Genomic DNA, 18,994 nt, shown 5'->3' on the forward strand with positions numbered 1-18,994 from the left:
CCCAAAGAAAATCCAAATCACTTAGCAAGTAGTATGCTTTATTTTAGAAATTGCTTTTAATACTTTTTTAAACCCCTAATCTGAGGGCCAAAATTCTCCCTCCACTTCCATTCCACTTGCAGACCTTAAGAATTGAGTTTCCTTAGAGTTGATATGAACATCCTTAAGATTGTTGAAAACTACATCATCAGGGGAACCATTCTAAGCAATATTCGGATCTACACACACACACACACACACACACACACACACACACGCTTATTAGTTGGCTGGGTCTGGTGGTATAACCATTCAGAGAGGAGGACCAGTGACCTGTACACACTTCAGAGCTTGTTCTTGCAGCAGCTTGTCCAACTGGAATGACTTGAGAAGGAAATTAGGTAAATCAGCTGTGAGTACAGCTCTGTCACAAACAGGCTGAGCTGGAGTGAGTCACTTCAAATCTGTGCTGAGCCTCAAAGTCACCAACTATCATTTTAATAAGGACAGACGCTCAAAGCGCTGCAGCAGGCTCTGGACAAAACCACAATTCGTCCCTGCTTCCACCTGTGCCCTTGGCCATTAAGGACCCCTGCCACCCTCCCACCCCCCCCACCCCACCCCCCCACCCCCCCCCCCCCGCAACCTCCAGCCTGTCACTCAGGAGCTTTGGGGGGCGGGGCGAAGGCACACCTCTCTGAGCTTGTTTCCACACACCTAAAGAGCTAAGGACACGTGGTCGTCCTCGCCTGCAGAATTCAACGAACCCGACAAAATGCGCAGGAAAACTGTAACATGCAGAGGGGTATCCAAATGTAAACTGTCGTGGACACAGCCCACAAGGCGACCTACAAAGCACATGTAGTTCCGATCCTCCAGGGGCTGGCCCTGCGGGTCCTACCTCCCCTCCCGCTGGGACGATAGGGGGCGGGACCACCTGACCCCGCCCCCTGGAGATGCCCCGCCCCTCTTGCGCCTGCGCTGTGAATATCGACGGCCTCGAGCTTCTAGGCGGGAGGTAAGGGGCTGAGGGGCGGCCTCCTCCAGGGGCGCTGGGCTGCGGTGTGGCAGCGCCGGCCGGGGTGTGGACGTCCGTGAGAGGCGCCAGGCAGCAAGCCCGGCTTTGGGTCGGTGCGAGCGCCGCGTCCAGAAGTGGCCGAGCCTCCCAGGTTTCAGTTTTGGAGCAGCTGTCCCGGCGGGCGCGGGGAGGACGGGACCCCGCGGTGCCAAGGCCTCCGGGGTCGCTCTGGAGAGACGCCCCGGGCCCTGGGTCGTCGGGTCGCCGGCTCAGCCGCGCCGCTGGGGGCGGTCGGTGTGGCCCGGGTGCGCCCTGGTGACGCCGCCGAGGGGGACGACGCGACGCCGGTGCCCAGGCGGGACGCGGAGAGGCCCCAGCTGCGGGGTCCGGGCCTGCACTCTAAAGTCAACACTCCTTGCGCCTCCCACAAAGCCCAAGGGGACCAGTTACTTTGAGGGATGGTGTTGTGGGCTGTTTGGGACATTTTTTTAGGAAAGGGCCTCTTTGGCTTCTAAGTAAGTCTCCAGTAATCTACTTCACATTTGAGTACTTTTTCTTCTTCGGGACCCTGAGTACCATGGTACCCATCTCATCTTAGTTGCAAGTACCTGGAGATCAAGTTTGCAAAGCACTTGACGCCTCCCACTGCAAATGTGTGTGCCTGGAAAATGATCGCCGCCATTCCGGCTTCTAAATGTTCTTTCGGTCATGAAACAGCAATTCTTAAACATGCACAAATATAAACACAAAACAGAAACTGTGGAGTAATTTACAGTTACTGATAGTTTGCACAAGTAGCTGGGAGGTGGTGGTACACGCCTTTAATCCCAGCACTCCCAAAGCAAAGGCAGGGCGCTCTCCGGGAGTTCAAGGCCGGCCTGATCTTCAGAGCGAGTTCCAGGACAGCCATGGTTACACAGAGATACCCTGTCTTGAAAAACAAAACAAAACAACAGAGGAGAGAGACACAGAGACAGAGACAGAGAGATCCCACAAGTAATACAGAAGACTGCAGCTTCCCTTGGGTTAACATTTTACATACCATACAGTCACTGAGAGCGAGAGATTAATTTTAGATTTAACTGGGTCTCCTGTTAAATAGCATTCTTTTTGTTAGAGTACTTTCTGTGTTCTACAATGGGATCTAAGACCCAGCCTCATTCTTTATCTACATGGCACCATCACCTTTTCTAATCCTGGACAGTCTGGTGACTTTTATGCTTTTGAAGATCCAGGAGTCTTGGTAGTGCCTTTCAAGTGGGAATTTGGCTATAGTTTGTTGTGATTAGATTGTTGCATTTTTGTTCAGAATACCACAAAATATAAGTACCCTTTGCAGTTTATGCCGCCATGGATCCTTGGCACGCGACCTGCTGCTTGTGGTGTCAACCTTAATCACTGAGTTAAACTTGGTGTCTGGGGGATTCTCCACAGCAATTGCTACTCCAGTAATTCTCCAAGTACTATTACGTTGGTACCGTGGCACCCTTCAGTTTCCCTTCTTCCTTCATTAGAATTCTTCTCTAAGAAGGAGCTGTCCATTCTTCCTATTTCTTTATCTGTATTCAGTTCTTTGTGTCAAACTCCTATGATTGCTGGGCAGTAGTGGCACACACCTTTAATCCCAGCACTTGGCAGGCAGAAGCAGGCAGATCTCTTGAGTTCAAAGCCAGCCTGGTCTACAGAGCTGGGTTCCAGGGCAGCCAGAGAGACCCTGTCTTAGAAAAACCCAAACCCAAACAAAGTCCCATATGATTATTTTTCTGTTATTATGCACTTAATATATCAAGTTGTTCTCACTTTGACCAGTGGGAGGTCTTGTGTTGTCCTTTTTTTCTGTACCCCTGTGTCCTCCCTGCCCCAGTCCTGGAATCAACCACTTCTCCAAGGACTCCCCGTTTCCTTCTCTCTTGTTTTGCTTGCTGCCCCTCTGTCTTTCAGGATGGTGTTAGATACCAACAGCTGTGGTCCAGGGGTGCTCACTGCTACTAGGATGCCATTGCTTTCAGAGCCTCACAAAGGACAGCAATATATGCATGTATACACTCATGTGTATGCAAGATCAATATTTATGTATCTGTTTGTATAGATTTAAAAAATAAAAGTGCAGAATGGTATATCTGTCTTCATACCACCAGGTTCATCCTGATATTGGCTCCTACTTGTTCTCTGACAGTGAGAACTGACTCACTTTCTGGGAAATGTTTCCTTATTTGTTCAGTCCTGGTATGGGCAGACAGTAATTCCAGGATATCTAAAATATACTACTGAGAGATGTAGTTGGAATTTTATTTGAGCTGCCAACCAGCTCCCAGATAAAGACATGGAAACTTATTATTAATTATTACTGCTTGGCCTTAGGGTAGGCTTGTCCCACTAGCTCTTTTAACTTAATTTAACCTGTTTCTATTCATATACATTTTGCCTGGGGCTTTTTACCTTTCTTTCATTCTGTATGTCCTACTTTCTTGCTTCCTCTGTGTCTGTCTTTCTTTCTTTCCCCAGCCTAAATTCCTCCTCCTACTTACTTTCCCTACCTGGAAGTCCTTTCTACACCTCCTCCCTTGCTATTGGCCATTCAGCTTTTTATTAAACCACTCAGGTGCCTTAGGCAGGCAAGGTAAAACAGCAGCACATCTTTATATAATTAAACAAATACAACACATCTTTACATAGTTAAACAAATGTTCTGCAACAGAGAAAACAAAGTCCATCTGTTTTAATCTTTAGCCTTACAATGTTTGGCAAAACGACTATGTTCTGGGCTTTGATTGCTTTTTTCCCCACTTAGTGCCGTGGTAATGCAGCCTTATTTTTGATAGCTTACTTTTTGTTTTACATTTCTCCTGCATCTTCGTGTTTTTAAATTTTTATGCAGTAGCATTTACTCTTTGGTGCATACAGTTCCATTGGTTTTGACAAGTGCAAATAGCTGTATATCTCCTCACCATGACAGAATAAATTCTATCACAAATATTTTATACTTTTTTAAACCATTAAAATAATATAACAACTTCACAGAAGTTTGGGAACTTAGGCACTTTGTATATTTTTGGACATTTTTACAGGTGTGAGATCTTTTATCCTTTTTTTAGTTTAGTGTTTTAATCATGTAACATGTGCCATCTTTATGAGTAAAAAAAATAAAAAGTGCTGGAATGTACTTTCAGTCAGTATTTAAACACACTTGTACAGCACATTCTGATATTGAACTGGGATCTTCCTACAACAGGCGACAAATGTGAACGGTTCCATGATGTGATGCCATACTAGACAATATTTTGTTATGATAACATTGTGCCTGCAATCATTTCAATGCTATGCTCTCAGATATAATATATAACTATATATTACAATTTTGTAAAAACAGAAAATGATAGAGGAAAATATTTTAAATTCTAGTTAGAAGGAGACTGAACTTCTGTAGAAAAGTCTCTTGAGACACCATTTTTTCCCCACTAATCAGACCTTTGGTTAGAATATGGAGAAGTGCTTCTGGTGGAATGTAAACCATAAGAACCTTTTATGGCACATTTGGCAATGTGTATATTTTTAAAACTTAAAAGTGTGTCTGCTTAATATTTCTATTTTTAGCTGTCTGTGTTAAATAATCATGGTGGTAGTATAGATTAATGTATGAGGAAAGTAATCACAATTCACTTATAATAGTGGAAAATTGAGATCAACTTAAATAGCATACAATAGATGATTAGATTATGGAACATTCACAATGTAATCCTATGCTACTAAAAGTAAGTACGCAATAGAAATATTTACATGGTAACATTTTCCATATACTTGATCATGTTATTCAAATAAATCCAACATTCATTCATCCATTGAGTCCAGTAATAGGTTACTATGTTTATTCTATCCTTTTATTTTCTTTATTGTTAAAACATGTTTTTTTACACTCCTTTGCAGTGTTTTGAGGGGGAGAAGGGTGAATTCAATAAATGTTTATTGACCACATTACCTACCAAATACCTTAACAGACTCTCAGGATCCTGAGATGCACCAAAAAGAAATGTTCATGAACACACACACACACACACACACACACACACACACACACACACACACACTTTCTGTCTCTCTCTCTCATCTACCTCTTTTCCTCCCTCTCCTTTTAGTAGTTCTTTTAATGAGCAGTTTATTAAATTCAGTCTTGCATGTATGAAAATAATTATTTTGACTTTACCATAAATGATAATTTGCCTGGGTATGTAACAACTCCCTAGTACTTTGAAGACATTCCTATCTTTTGATATATTGCTTTGATGAAAAGTTGGCTGCATTTGTTGTTTTCATTTATCTGTTATCTCTAGTTTGCTTTTTAAGATTTTTTCCCTTTGTCCTTGATGCTCTGCAGTTTCCTGTCATGTGCTTAGGTGAGTTTGTTTTTATTTATACTAGCAGGGCTCTGTGCTTTTTCAACTTGAGATCTTCTGCCTTAATTCTCAGAATATTTCCTTTGAATAATTTCTGTTGGTTGTTTTCTGTGTTCTTTTCTATTTGTTACTCAGCTTGTGAATTTATGTTCTTTATCTCCTCATTTATATTCTTCATCTTTTCATCTTCCGAGTTCTGATAGCTTCCATTAACTAGTCCTCTCTTTTCAGTTTAGAGGGTTTTTTTTTTTTTACTTGCTTTATGTTCCAATTGGCCTGTTAACTCTTTTGTAACAACAATCCACTCCTTCTTTCACACAGACTTTGAAAAGTCTGTTTCTTCATTTATGTCTTTGTATATTTAAGAATAGATTTGACATTTCTTTTCTTTTTGATCACTTTCTCATTCCCAGGCCCTGTGTTATTTTCTGTTTTTGTTTGTTTGTTTTTCTTGAGTCTGTCTCTTTTCATGCTCTACTTCTCCATGTCTCTCTAGTTCCTGTCTCCTCTGGGGTTCAGTTTTAACTTTTCTGGTGCCTACACATTTTCCTTGGGAGCTTGTATTAGGCATAAGAACCAAGTTCTTAGCTATGGGTAGTGGAAGTCTTTTTTTATAGCCTTTGCTTCAAGATTTTCAACTGTGGAAGAAAGGAGAAAAACAGAACTTATTTAAAGCAGTTCTTAATGTTTGGGGGCATTAGATCTCTTTGAGAATCTGAAAACAGTGATCTTAAAGAGTCAGGGTCTCACAGAATCAATACGCGAATGTGTATCTATATGAGACCTGGACTAGGAAACCATTAACCCAACAGGATTATATGTTCAACTTTATTATTGTTGGCCTGTGGCCTAAAGAGGTGGCATCAAGGCATGATATATGTTGTTAGTGTTCAAGCTTGGCTAAGCATTTATGTAAAATCAGTTAGAAGTTCAAATTTATAAAATTGATGTAAGTAAAATTTGTTTAGTTAAAGCCAGTGTGGCCGGGCGGTGGTGGCGCACGCCTTTAATCCCAGCACTTGGGAGGCAGAGCCAGGCGGATCTCTGTGAGTTCGAGGCCAGCCTGGGCTACCAAGTTAGTCCCAGGAAAGGCGCAAAGCTACACAGAGAAACCCTGTCTCGAAAAAAAAAAAAAACAAAAAAACAAAAAACAAAAAAAAAAAAAAAAAAAGCCAGTGTGGGATTCTGGAGCATGCTCACTTCCAGCTCCTACCTCTCCTGTCTTGTCCCCAGAAGCATATGCTGGGACTTTTTATATGGCTATAGAATCCTGGTGACACAGGGGAAAAAACAAAAAATAAAAAACAAAACACAAAACCACATCCATATATCTGCAGGGAATCTGGTTCTTAAAAAAAAAAAACTTAAGTACATTTATTTATTTGTGTATGTCATTTGTGTGCTACAGTGTGCATGTGGAGGTCAGAGGGAGTCAGTTCTCTCCCATGGAGGACCTGGGAATCGAACTCAGGTTGTGTCTTGGCAGCAAGTGCTTTTACCCACTGAGCTGTCTCCTGCTCTTATAAATATGCTTCTTATTGGAGTTCTATTGCCGGTCATTTAGCAGACATTGCTAGTCACCTTATTTAAAAAGGAAGAGATGAGGGCCTTCAGTGAAAGGAGTTCTGTATTCTGCAGTGTACTTGGAGTATATAATTACACAATTATATTATGATGACGTTGGAAGTGGAGTTTGATATAAGTAGAAACATTGAGTGAAAATTTTCCTTACAGTTTTGCTATTTGGCAATTCTTTTGAAAGATGGCTATTCGCTATCCAAAGTATATTAGGAAGTCCTCATTTTTAGTGATGTTTACATACATACTTAACATTGCAAAAGACCCTAGGAGAGAGCCATCAAAATGTAAAGAATAGGTACTTAAGGTTGAGCAGATCATTGATAGTTTTATTTTATTCTGTTCACTTTTGTATTTTCTTTAAACTTTTTGATTGTATTTTTATTTAGAGTGTGTGTGCCCATGTAGACACATGTACCATATTAGTTAGAGAAGTCAATTCTTTTCCTCTACTGGGTGGGTCCCAAGTATTGAACTCAGGTCTTCAGACTTGGTGGTAAGCTCTTTTACCCACTGAGCCATGTCATGGGCCCCCACATATTTTCTGAACATTCTAGAGTAGATTGGGAGGTAAAGGTGGGAGGATCGGGGTTTCCAGGCCAGCCTAGAGTTACATAGTTCCTGTCCTGCCTGTGCTATGAAAATAAAACAGTTTGAAAAGTATTTGAGAATGGCTAGATACTACTTTAATAAAAATAATATTTTAATATACATAATTTCATAGAAAAACCAAGCCATTCAAGTTCAATTTTGGGTTTAGTATGTATTTGGAGTAAAGAGTAATTACATATTGGTTGATTTTTTTTTAAAAAAATTTATATGAATGTTTGCCTGCATGTATGTCTGTGCACCATGTATACAGTGCCAGAGGGAGCCAGAAAATGGTATCAGAACTGGAACTGGAGTTAGAAGTGGTTGTGAGCCATCATGTGGGTGATGGGAACTAAACCCGGGTCCTCTGGAAGAGCAGCCAGTGCTTTTAACTGATGAGCTGTCTCTCCATCTCTGTATTCCTTCTTTCTTTTTTTTTTTTTTTTTGTTTTTTGTTTTTTGTTTTTTGTTTTTTGTTTTTTTGTTTTTCGAGACAGGGTTTCTCTGTGTAGCTTTGCGCCTTTCCTGGAGCTCACTTGGTAGCCCAGGCTGGCCTCGAACTCACAGAGATCCGCCTGGCTCTGCCTCCCGAGTGCTGGGATTAAAGGCGTGCGCCACCAACGCCCGGCATGTATTCCTTATTTCTAAAAAGAACAGAACCTGTTGTAAAAGCATTCTTAAACGTTCCTTTGTAGGTGTTTCTGCATGAGAGAAGAGCCGCTACAGTGGAAGAGGCTTAACAGGCTTTAGGATGTCTGAGGATGAAGAAAAGGTGAAGTTACGCCGACTTGAACCAGCTATCCAGAAATTCACAAAGATAGTGATCCCGACAGACCTGGAGAGGTTAAGAAAACACCAGATAAACATTGAGAAGGTGAGGTTCATTTCTACTGCAGAAGCAGGTACCTGCATGGATTCTTGCTTGCTGTCTATGATTTCAGCTGAGCAGAGAACCTGAGACTTCCTAAGACACCCCCACTTCACTGATAGAGCAGCATTCACTTTTTAAGCTGGTCTCATGTTCTACAAATGTAATGCTCATATATTCTCTTTATTATGTCAAGGAAGGGTGATAGGAGTAGAGTTTATACCTTTTTAATTTACATGTGGAGGCTTTAGGTAGTTAGTAATTAAACTCAAACTATTTGATAGTGCCCCATAATGGGAAGGTGGGAGCTGTGGCTGATGGAGCTGCCTTAATCTCATTCACCCCATGGCAAGTGTTTTGAACTTGTGCCCATCAGTAACTTCTGTCCTCTTCATGTAAAGATGTAAATCATTGTGTAATGGGAGGGAATTCCCTTTCTTCGCTGCTTCTCTTTGACAAAGGCCCAGATTGGGAAGTACTGCCAAGGAGGGCTGGGGAAGCAGGCAGAGGGTAGATGAGCTGCTCAGAGACCATCATAGACCCTGCCGTGGACAGGCTGTGATGTGGGGCTGTGACAATTACAGCAGCCTCAGGTTTACTGAGAACTGAGCTCTGACTTGGAAAGGTGGGTTGTCTTCTGCTTTAAGCATTTAAACATCGACTTCTCTTTTTTAATTTTAGGATTAGGGTAGACTCTGTGGTCAATAAGCCTTTCAATATAAGCTCTATTCATTAAAAATACCAATTTGTTTTCTCCTACCAATTTTTCTAGTATTTAAGTGCTTTTGAAAAAACACAGAAACTGAATTCTAAGATGTCTGAAATGGAAATTTCTTTGAGGGCTTTTTTTTTAGAATTCAGGATTAATATTTTTTTCATCTCTTAATTCCTCTTCTTTACATGTAAGACGTAAGTGATAGCTATAACCTGTAAGGATGCAGAAGGGATTGTCTGGTAAACTGGTTATCTTGGAATGGAAGCATGTGAAAGGATTCCATGCTTTGCTCATGGGATAGAGAAACATACCAAATCTTCTACCTAGAGTTGAGCAATGCAAAGTAAACAGTTCTGTTTCTATATTGTTACAGCGTTAAAAATGTGTAAAAGATTTGATAAGATGTGCTTCACAGTCCTGAGCTATACCGATTTCTCCATTACAAAGATGATAAGAATTAGGTAGATGAATCGAGTCTGAAAGGTAGAAGCAAGAGGTCTGTGGACTATTAAAGCCATTTCCCCTTATTGTCCTACTTTGCCTGTTTGAGATTGAACACGTCTTTCTTATTCTGTGTGAAAATGCCTCTCATTGCTCTTCAAGCCTCGCTGCATGTGTGTGCAGTCCTATCGGCGACGGGAGGTGAGACCCCTGCAGCAGGGTCGGAAGGAATGGGTCCGTTACTGATTGGATTAGTTGTGCCAGGTGTCGGAAGAGAATTGTCTGGAGTTAGTGCCATTGATTCTGCCCTGCCTGAACATGTTTCTTTTAGCATTTTTACTTATTATGAAACCTTCAGACATTATCAGATAATTATAATGGACAAACAGATGATAATATCTAAAGCTAAGAAGGCAAACTCATATTGATTTATGCTTTTAAAAAATATGCTTGAACATTTCACTGTCTGTAGGGTTTCTAGATTAATTATGAACATACCTCTTTGTCTGTACAGGATTGACTAGCATATTTGGATGGCTAGGCTGTGACATGTAAACATATTTAAAGACTGGAGAGCTCACTCTGTGCCGGACAGTTAACTAAAGTTAGGCTCCAGGTGTATTACAGTGCCTCACTTTCAAAAAGGCATATTCTTCTTGAGGAAAAGGTGTGGAAAGATACAATATTTATTATTCTGGCCATCAGTCATCCAATACGAATTTAAAAGAAAAAAGCCAGACTGGAGGGAAATTGAAGGTAAGCCTTTACAGAGCGATTCTGCAGCAGCGAGAACAAAGAGAGCAGTGTGCTGTGGACACCTGGGCCATGTTCCGTAGGCTTCAGCTGTGCACTCTTACACATGATAATGGTTGTGAACATGTGATCCTGAAGTTGGAAGCCTTAGCATTAAGCTTTCTTAGCCAGTGTGTCATAGGTTTAGCACAGTAAATAGGAGCTACAAGATAGCCAACTTGGAACACAGTTTTCTTTGTTTCATATTGTTGGGGTCTAAGAAGAAACTTACTGTGAGGGATGTACACACAGGATTTATATGAATTATTGTATGGCTGAGAAGCAGGTGAGAAAACCCCCAAATGGCTTATCAGATAAGGTGGAGCTTGTTTGTCTTAGGTTTGCCTCCATCTCATCTCTCAGGGTAATGGAAGCCATCCATTACCTGCAGGCATGCTCCGTCCTACCCAGCTTCATTTTCTTCCTAATGATCTTGTTAGCACTGTTCTATTTTGAAGGTGAATTCCTCAGTAAAGAAGGCAGAGGAGGTATGGCCCTGAGTAATTTTACTTTCTGTCTTACATCTGTTAATGACATGCACCCCATCATTTGCCTCCATTCAAGCTTTGTTCTTTGTTCAAATACCAGCTCTGGTACTTCCTGTGAAGTGTGCTCTGACTGATGTCATCACCTTATATTTAAACATGTTATCTTGACACAACCCTGTGAAGTAGACCTTAACATTTACAGATTGAACATCCACGTTTTAACCCCAGTATACCTGTTGGAGTTATTTTATTAGAGGTGATGCTGTAGCAGGAATGAAGTGGGGTTTGCGGGGAGCTAAAAGGAGTGGGTATACCACACATTATGTGACCATCCATCTGACCTAAGAGAAGGAAAGTGAGCAAGGAAGATGACAGGCTCACCATCACTCGGAGCTGGTCCAGGCTGCTTGGGTACACCATCTCATCTTTGCCTTTGTTAGGCTTGGAGCCCAGGCTCCCCAGCTTCTCTCGTGGGCCCTGCAGAGAGGGCTACCTTCTGTGGTCATGGGGCAGGGCATTTGCTTGTGGGGAGGTGATGTGGTAACTACGTGTGGCTTATGTAAGCCTCCCACCAGTCCTGCTTTTCTCTCCACCACACTTTTTAACTGGTCTCCTGCACCTAGTATTTCTGAACATCTAGCCTGCCTGTGGCCTCTGTGCCTCTCTCTCGTCCAGCCACTCTACAGGCCCAGATTGTTGCTCTCTCTGATCTGCTGTACCCACTGCAACGTGTCTATAGTCTTCCCAGCTTCCAAAGTTTGGTTAAAAGTTCTTGTCTGTTGGTGTCTTCTGTTGTGTTCTCATTGCTCTTGTGAATTTTCACCTCTTAACATTCTTTATTGTCCTTTTGTGGGATATTGGAAAAGATATCTGCCAGATTTAATGAGAAACAAGATTATTTATTTATTATAGGAAATAAATATTAGCTTTCCTTAAGTATTTATTGGTGTTTTGTATTTGCTGTTTCTTAGATTGTTAGCCTTGAATGATATGTAGAAATAGATTTTCAATTCTCAAGAAGTTTGCAGTTCAGTTAAGGAAACAAGATAGAAAATAATCGAAGAATGATCAGAGGCAGCATAGACTGTGCGAAATGGGTGACATGGACTAGGCAGACGGTTTGCAGCAGGAACCCAGCAGTACCAAATGAAAGAAGCAGGCTGACTTAGTACTTATGTATTTGTTCATATTTGTTTGTAGGTTAATTTGTTATTACAATATAGCCCCCTCACCATCCTGTGACTATCTCCTTTATCAAACTCAGACGATGATGAATGATACTGGGTCTGATGAATGTGCTGATTCAGCTCTTGCCCATGTTTGGTTATCAAGGAGCAATAGGCACATCTTGCAGTTCTGGCCAGTAAGCCTTGACCAAAAGCCTGGTAGGAATTTGGCCCTCTAGAAATATTTTCCTACTTAAAATAAAGATACACATGTAAGGAAACAGACCCCTTTCTTCTAGTGGTCTGGTTATGTCTTCCTGTTGTATATGGAACTATAGCCAGCCCTACAGCATTCGGAGACAAATTTGAGGGCTTTGTTGAAAGTGCGGAAGGCAGAACCTGGTACTTGATGACCTTGTAAGTGCCGATACTGAACCACCTGGCATAACTGCCACACTCCTGGCTGCTTTCTGTGTGACGTAGAGAGTGTGTTTGTTGTTGGAACCACTTTAAAGTTTGTGTTTCTGTATTTAGCAACCTGAAGCATAATGCTGTGGTTCTGCCTTAATTCACTTGCCTGTCCTGCTGTGCGGATAGACAAAGACCATCTCCCGCAGAAGCCAGCTGCTCAGAGATGCTTGCCAGTGGCCCAAACTTAACTACAAGTTTACAGGTTGCTTCTAGAGGTTTTCACACATATTACATCACCCTGCTTTTTACCCTTCTCACCAAATGCTTGGGATCATTGCTTTTCACAGTATATCCTAATTTCATACAAAATTGAATAGTAATCAGTAGCAAACTTAATTATTTTACTCTTTTTCTTTTTATTATTTAAGAAAATTTTTAAGCCGCGTGGTGGTGGTGCACACCTTTAATCCCAGCACTCGGGAGGCAGAGGCAGGCAGATCTCTGTGAGTTTGAGGCCAGCCTGGTCTACAAAGCGAGTTCCAGGAAAGGCACAAAGTTTCCAGGAAAGGCACAAAGTTACACAGAGAAACCCTGTCTCGAAAAACCAAAAAAAAAAAAAAAAATTTTTTTTAATTCATTTAACATACCAACCACAGATCCCTCTCTCATCCCTCCTCCTGCTTCCCCCACATCCTTTCCTACCCTGACCACCACCCCCATCCCCTTGTCCAAAAGGGTAAGGCCTCCCATGGGGACTCAGCAAAGCCTGGTGCATTCAGTTGAGGCAGGACCAAGCCCCTCCCCCCTGCATCAAGGCCAAGCAAGGCATTCCACCATAGGTAATGGGCTCCAAAAAGCCAGCTCATGCACCAGGGATAGATCCTGATCCCACTGCCAGGGGATCTCTCAAACAGACCAAGCTACACAACTGGCTCCCGTATGCAGAGGGCCTAGTCTGGTCCCATACAAGCTCCACAGCTGTTGGTCTAAAGTTGGTGAGTTCCCACGATTTTGGTTCAGTTGTCTCTGTAGATTTCCCTATCATGATCTTGACCCCCGTTGCTCATAGAATCTCTCTTCCCTCTCTTTGACTGGAATCCTGGAGCTCGGCCTGGTGCTTGGCTGTGGATCTCTGCATCTGCTTCCATCAGTTACTGGATGAAGGCTCTATGATGACAGGGTATTCACCAGTCTGATTACAGGGGTAGGCCAGTTCAGGCACCCTCTCCACTATTGCTAGTAGTCTAAACAGGGGTCATCCTTGTGGATTCCTGGGAATTTCCCTTGTACCAGGTTTCTCCCTAACCCCATAATGTCTCCCTCTGTTAAGATATCTCTTTCATTGCTCTCCTACTCTGTCCCTCCCCCAGCTTGACCATCCCATCTTCTCCCATCCTCTCCCCTCTATTGCCCCCGCTTGCCCCCAGTTTACTAATGGAGATCTCATCTGTTTCCTTTTCCCAAGGCAATGCATGTGTCCTTCTTAGGGTCCTCCTTGTTAGCTAGGTTCTCTGGAGCTGTGGGTTGTAGTCTGGTTATTCTTTGCTTTACATCTAGTATCCACTTATGAATGAGTACATACTATGTTTGTCTGTCTGAGTCTGGGTTACCTCACTTAGGATTGTATTTTCTAGTTCTATCCATTTGCCTGCAAATTTCATGATGTCATTGTTTTTTACAGCTGACCAATACTCCTTTGTGTAAATGTACCATATATTCTTTATCCATTCTTTAGTTGAGGGGCATCTAGGTTGTTTCCAGGTTATAGCTATTATGAATAATGCTGCTATGAACATAGTTGAGCAAGTGTTCTTATGGTATGATTGAACATGCCTTGGTTATATGCCCAAGAGTGGTATCATTGTGTCTTGAGGTAGATTGATTCCTAATTTTCTGAGAAGTCTGATTTCCAGAGTGGCTGTACAAGTTTGCACTCCTACCAGCAGTGGAGGAGTGCTCCCCTAACTCCACTTCCTTTCCAACATAAGCTGTCCTCAGTGTTTTTAATCTTAGCCATTCTGACAGGTATAAGATGGTATCTCAGAATTGTATTGATTTGCATTTCCCTGATGACTAAGCATGTTGAGCAATTCCTTAAATGTCTTTTGGCCATTTGAGATTCTTATGTTGAGAATTCTCTCTTTATTTTTCTTATAACTCACTTTAAGAAGAGATAATGCCATCGAGACAGTAATCTCTTCAATAGCCTCTTTGATAAGTGGACAAATAATGACAGTAGTAGTAAAGGCTGCTGCTTTTCTTTGTTGAGAGTTATGTTACAAGTTTTTGTATGTTATAGCACTCAGTCGTGCAGTAGCTTTACAGGTCAAGTATTGTTGTTTGTTTTGTTTTTAGGTTTTTTTTCAGAGTTATTTATTTATGTGTGTGTGTGTGGACATACATGGCACAGGGGGATGTGGAGGTCAGAGGACAGCCTTCAGAATCATTTCTCTTCCTTCTGTGGTGTGGCTCCTAGGGATTAAACTCAGGTCTTGGGCTTAGGGGCAAGCACCTTTACCTGCTCAACCATCTCACCAGCCCTTGTTTTGCTCTTTGAGACAAGGTCTCACTATGTAGTCCCAGCTGGCCTTGACACATGACCTTCCTTTCCTAGCTTCCTAGTGCTGAGATTACAGGCCTGCACATCACACTTTACTTTGTGTCACTTCGTAGAGGGAGAGACATTTCGAGCAGTTGAGCTGCATGCTTGTTATGGTTGCTATGTTAGTACATGTGTCTAACTTAATATGTACTTGAGAGTGTGCTTCTAACAGATGCATGGAATGAATGAATGCAGAGCCTAACACTTGTCCTCTCCAGATACCACTTCTTGTTGCTCACTCTGTAATTCCTGTGACCTGGTGGCTGCGGAGCCAGCTGTTTGGGTTTCTCTTGTCAGCTCCAGTGCCGAGCCTCATATGTGCATTACTGTAGTTCTCACCAAGTGCAGCTGTGATCTTCCAGCTATGTTAACTCTTCTTTGTTTATGTCACCTGGGAAATTGACAGTTGAAGTCATCAGTGAGAATGCTGGACAGGAAGGGACAGGGCCTCCAGCTCCTTAAATTCTCAACTAATCCCAAGATTTACATTAATATTTATAGCCCAAGTCTTTTAGATATATATATTCCTTGTGAAAATTAGGTCAATATTTGCAAATATTAGGAATTTTTCCAGTTCTTCATAAATAAACAGAAGTGTTTGCAAGGTTTCTTAGTTCACTCAGATATCATTTTCTTGTGCCTGTTGATTTGAACTCATTTGAAGTGAGTAGGTTCACTCTTTCTTGGTTTCCTTTCTTTTCTTTTTTTAGGGGAAAGTGGTTGGATTTGCCGATGACAGGACATAGAGCCTCTTAAATGCTAGGCAAGCTCTGCACCTCTGGGCTGTATCCCTAAATCTGTTGCTTTTGTTGTTGAGATGGTGTCTCCATATGTTACCCAAACTGGTCCTGAACTTTTGGCTCAGGTAATCCTCCTGCCTCAGCTACCTGGTTAGCTGAGATTGCAGGCATGCTCATTCATAGCCAACTTAATTTCCTCCTAATGATCTTGTCAGTGCTTTTCTACTTTGAAGGTGAATTCCTCAGTAAAGAAGGGGAACAAAGGCAATGAACAGTTCTGCTTTCTGTCTTACATCTGTTAATGACATACACCTCACCATCTGCTGCCATTCAAGCTTGGTGTTTTGTTCAGACCCCAGCTCAGGTACTTCCAAGTGCTCTGACTGATGCCTTCACCTCAGATAGAAATGCCCCATCTTAACACAGCACTGTGGAGGAGACTTTAACCTTTACAGACTTAACACACATGTTTTATTGTTTAGAACAAAGCTGCAAATGTCTGCGTTTCCAGACATTTATGATAGTGAAATTATAATTGCATAAGATCATAGTAAGGAGAGAGATATTACGTGATGGGACTGGAGCGATAGCCCAGTAAATAAAGTGTTTGTCAAACAAGCACGAAGACCAGAGTTTGGGTCCCCAGTAGCCACATAAAAGTTAAGCAGGTGTGGTAGTCTGCTTGTAATCTTACAACTTGAGGAGGCAGAGATGGGATTTCCAGGAGTTTAGTTAGGGTTTCTATTGCTGTATAAAGACCATGACCAAAAGCAAATGGGAGGAAAGGGCTTACTTTATCTTACACTTCTAGGTCACAGTCCATCACTGAGGAGGTTGGGGCAGGAACTCAAGCAGGCAGGAACTGAAGCAGAGGCCATGGAAGAATGCTGCTTACCGGCTGACTGCCTGCTTTCTTAAAATGCCCAGGACCACCAGCCCAAAGGGAGCACCACCCGCAATGGGCAAGCTGTCCCACATCAGTCACGAATTATGAAAATGTTCTATAGTTGCCTGCAGTCTGACCTTATGGTCATATGGGGGCTTTTTTTTTTTCATTTGAGATCCCTTCTGTCAGATGACTCCAGCTTGTGTCATGCTGACATAAAAACTAGCCAGCAAACCATGGCAAGCTGGCTAGTTAGACTAGTTAAGTCAGCAAGCTCCAGGTTCAGCTAGAGACCCTGACTTAGTAAGTAAAGTAGAGAATAACTGAGGTAGACACACAAACCACAACAATAACTGATGTTAATATCTGACCTCTACACACTCTGTGCACATACATTCACACTTCCTGACATGTGCACTCATACAAGGTAAGCACATATGTACAACATACATGCACACAAACATATATATATGAAAAACATCCTATGCACAAGGTAGCTGCTCAAAAGTGGAGTATGTAATTAGTGAGTTAGCCTACCCAGGCCTTCGGCATAGGCACTGCCCATCAATAATTTCTAGTATATTAGATTTAGAACATTCCTGTTGTCCTTCATGTTTGTTCCTGTCTTTGTATTTTTAATATTTGGTAGTCAAGGTGAGGCAGTTACCCTTATCTGTACTCTGGAGTAGATGTTATCTTCATTATGTGAGTAATCCTCACTTTATGGCCCTTAACCACTGGTCCGTCTGCTAATGCTGTGTAGCTTTTCTACAGATGATGTAGTATTTTCTGTGTAGTCAGTCATGGCAGCTATGAAGACAGTTTTCTTTCTTTTTGATCTTTCTCCACCTGTTCCCATCACCCTCCTCCTCTGTAGCTCTCTCCCTGCCTCCTTTCCTCCCTTCATTCCTTCCTTTCTCTTTGGTTTTACCCTAGAGTGCTGACTAGAGTTTTTAGTGTGCTAGTGACTAGGACTAGTAAGATCAGATCTTCACCTTCTTTCCAGTCTTAGAGAAGGGTCCTTCTCCACTAAGTATGATGTAATTAATCTGTATGGATTACTTTTTAGCAGCTGCCTTATGGTTCAGAATATCCATACTTATCGTGTGTGTGTGTGTGTGTGTGTGTGTGTGTGTGTGTGTGTGTGTGTGTGTGTGCAGGCACATGTGCCATGTTGGCATGTGGAGGTCAGAGGACAACTTGTGGAAGTTGGCCCTGGAGATGGAACTCAGGTAGTTAGGCTTGGCACCCAACTGCTGAACCATCTTGCCAGCCTCAGAGTTTAGAAATAATGAAAAAGTTGGTATTTATCTGTGTGTTTACCATTTGTCTATACACTTGATTCCTTTGTGGAGAGTCGGAGTTCTGTCCGGTCCCATCAGCATTTCTCACAGTGTCTGTGACTGGTGACAGACGTCAGCTGCTGTGTATGTGTGCAGATGCTTCTCCTTCACTTCCCTGGGGGGAGTTGTAGTTGAGTGTGTCTCCTCTCTGTGACCTGCACGTTGTTCCAGTGTGTTCTGGCTGGTTTATCAGAGACTTCTGTCACTCTTGTCTTCCTTCCTCTGCACCGCAAGCATCTTTTTCTTTCTGCCTGCTTTTGGGATTTATTGCTTTTTAAAAATTTTTCATCTTAGTTTTTAACATTTAACATCACTATTAACAAGCACTTAAAATTCTACGTATGTAGTAAGGATGTTTAAGGAATGCTGTTCATCTTCCAGCTTCTTTTCTATCCTCATTCACTAGGTTTCCTTTCCCCAGAGAGTTTGTAGATAGACAAAGACAAACCTTTCTTTTGATTAAAAAAAAAAAAAGTAATTTGGTCTGATACTATTTTGTGTTATTGTTTACCATCATTTCTAAATTTTTAAAATGTAATATTGAAAACCTTCAGAAAGTTAATTACCATTACAGAAATCACTGCTTTCCCTGCCTGTTATGTTTGAGTAGAGCAGTCAAGGGTTTTGTGGTAACTGGACATGGTGTCATGATGGGAAACTCAGCACTTTCCCCATTTTTCGTTTTTTGTTAATAGTATCAACGGTGCAGAATTTGGGACAAGTTGCATGAAGAGCACATCAATGCAGGGCGCACTGTTCAGGTAAGGCTGCGTGTGTGGCAAATCAGTAGAAAAAGACAGTCTTGAGAAAATTTTGCTAAAATAATTGAGGATGATATAAGCTTTATCTAAAATGCTCATTTCAAGATGTATGAGATGAGACAAGTGTAAACAGAGTCCATTCCCGTTTCACACACTCCGGAGGCAATGGCAGGATTTTTAGTGCACCCATGTTTGGGCTCCATCTCATGAGGTCAGCTGTGGCA

At 42.0% G+C, this 18,994-nt stretch overlaps 1 protein-coding gene across 2 annotated transcripts in view; it reads left to right on the plus strand.

The window, feature by feature from the left end:
* The first annotated feature begins 885 nt into the window (after positions 1-885).
* The window catches only part of Stx17 (syntaxin 17), a 57,448-nt gene continuing 39,339 nt past the window's right edge, over positions 886-18,994 (plus strand). The window contains exons 1-3 of one of the 2 annotated variants that reach the window (XM_076564189.1): positions 886-997; positions 8,253-8,431; positions 18,705-18,770. In XM_076564189.1, the coding sequence (XP_076420304.1) occupies positions 8,309-8,431; positions 18,705-18,770 (189 nt within the window). In that variant the 5' untranslated portion in view covers positions 886-997; positions 8,253-8,308. Of the gene's footprint in view, positions 1,149-8,252; positions 8,432-18,704; positions 18,771-18,994 lie in introns of both variants that reach the window. The other variant, XM_076564190.1, reaches the window with a different exon arrangement.

The sequence above is a fragment of the Peromyscus maniculatus genome, chromosome 2 (assembly GCF_049852395.1).
Source record: "Peromyscus maniculatus bairdii isolate BWxNUB_F1_BW_parent chromosome 2, HU_Pman_BW_mat_3.1, whole genome shotgun sequence".
NCBI lineage: Eukaryota > Metazoa > Chordata > Mammalia > Rodentia > Cricetidae > Peromyscus > Peromyscus maniculatus.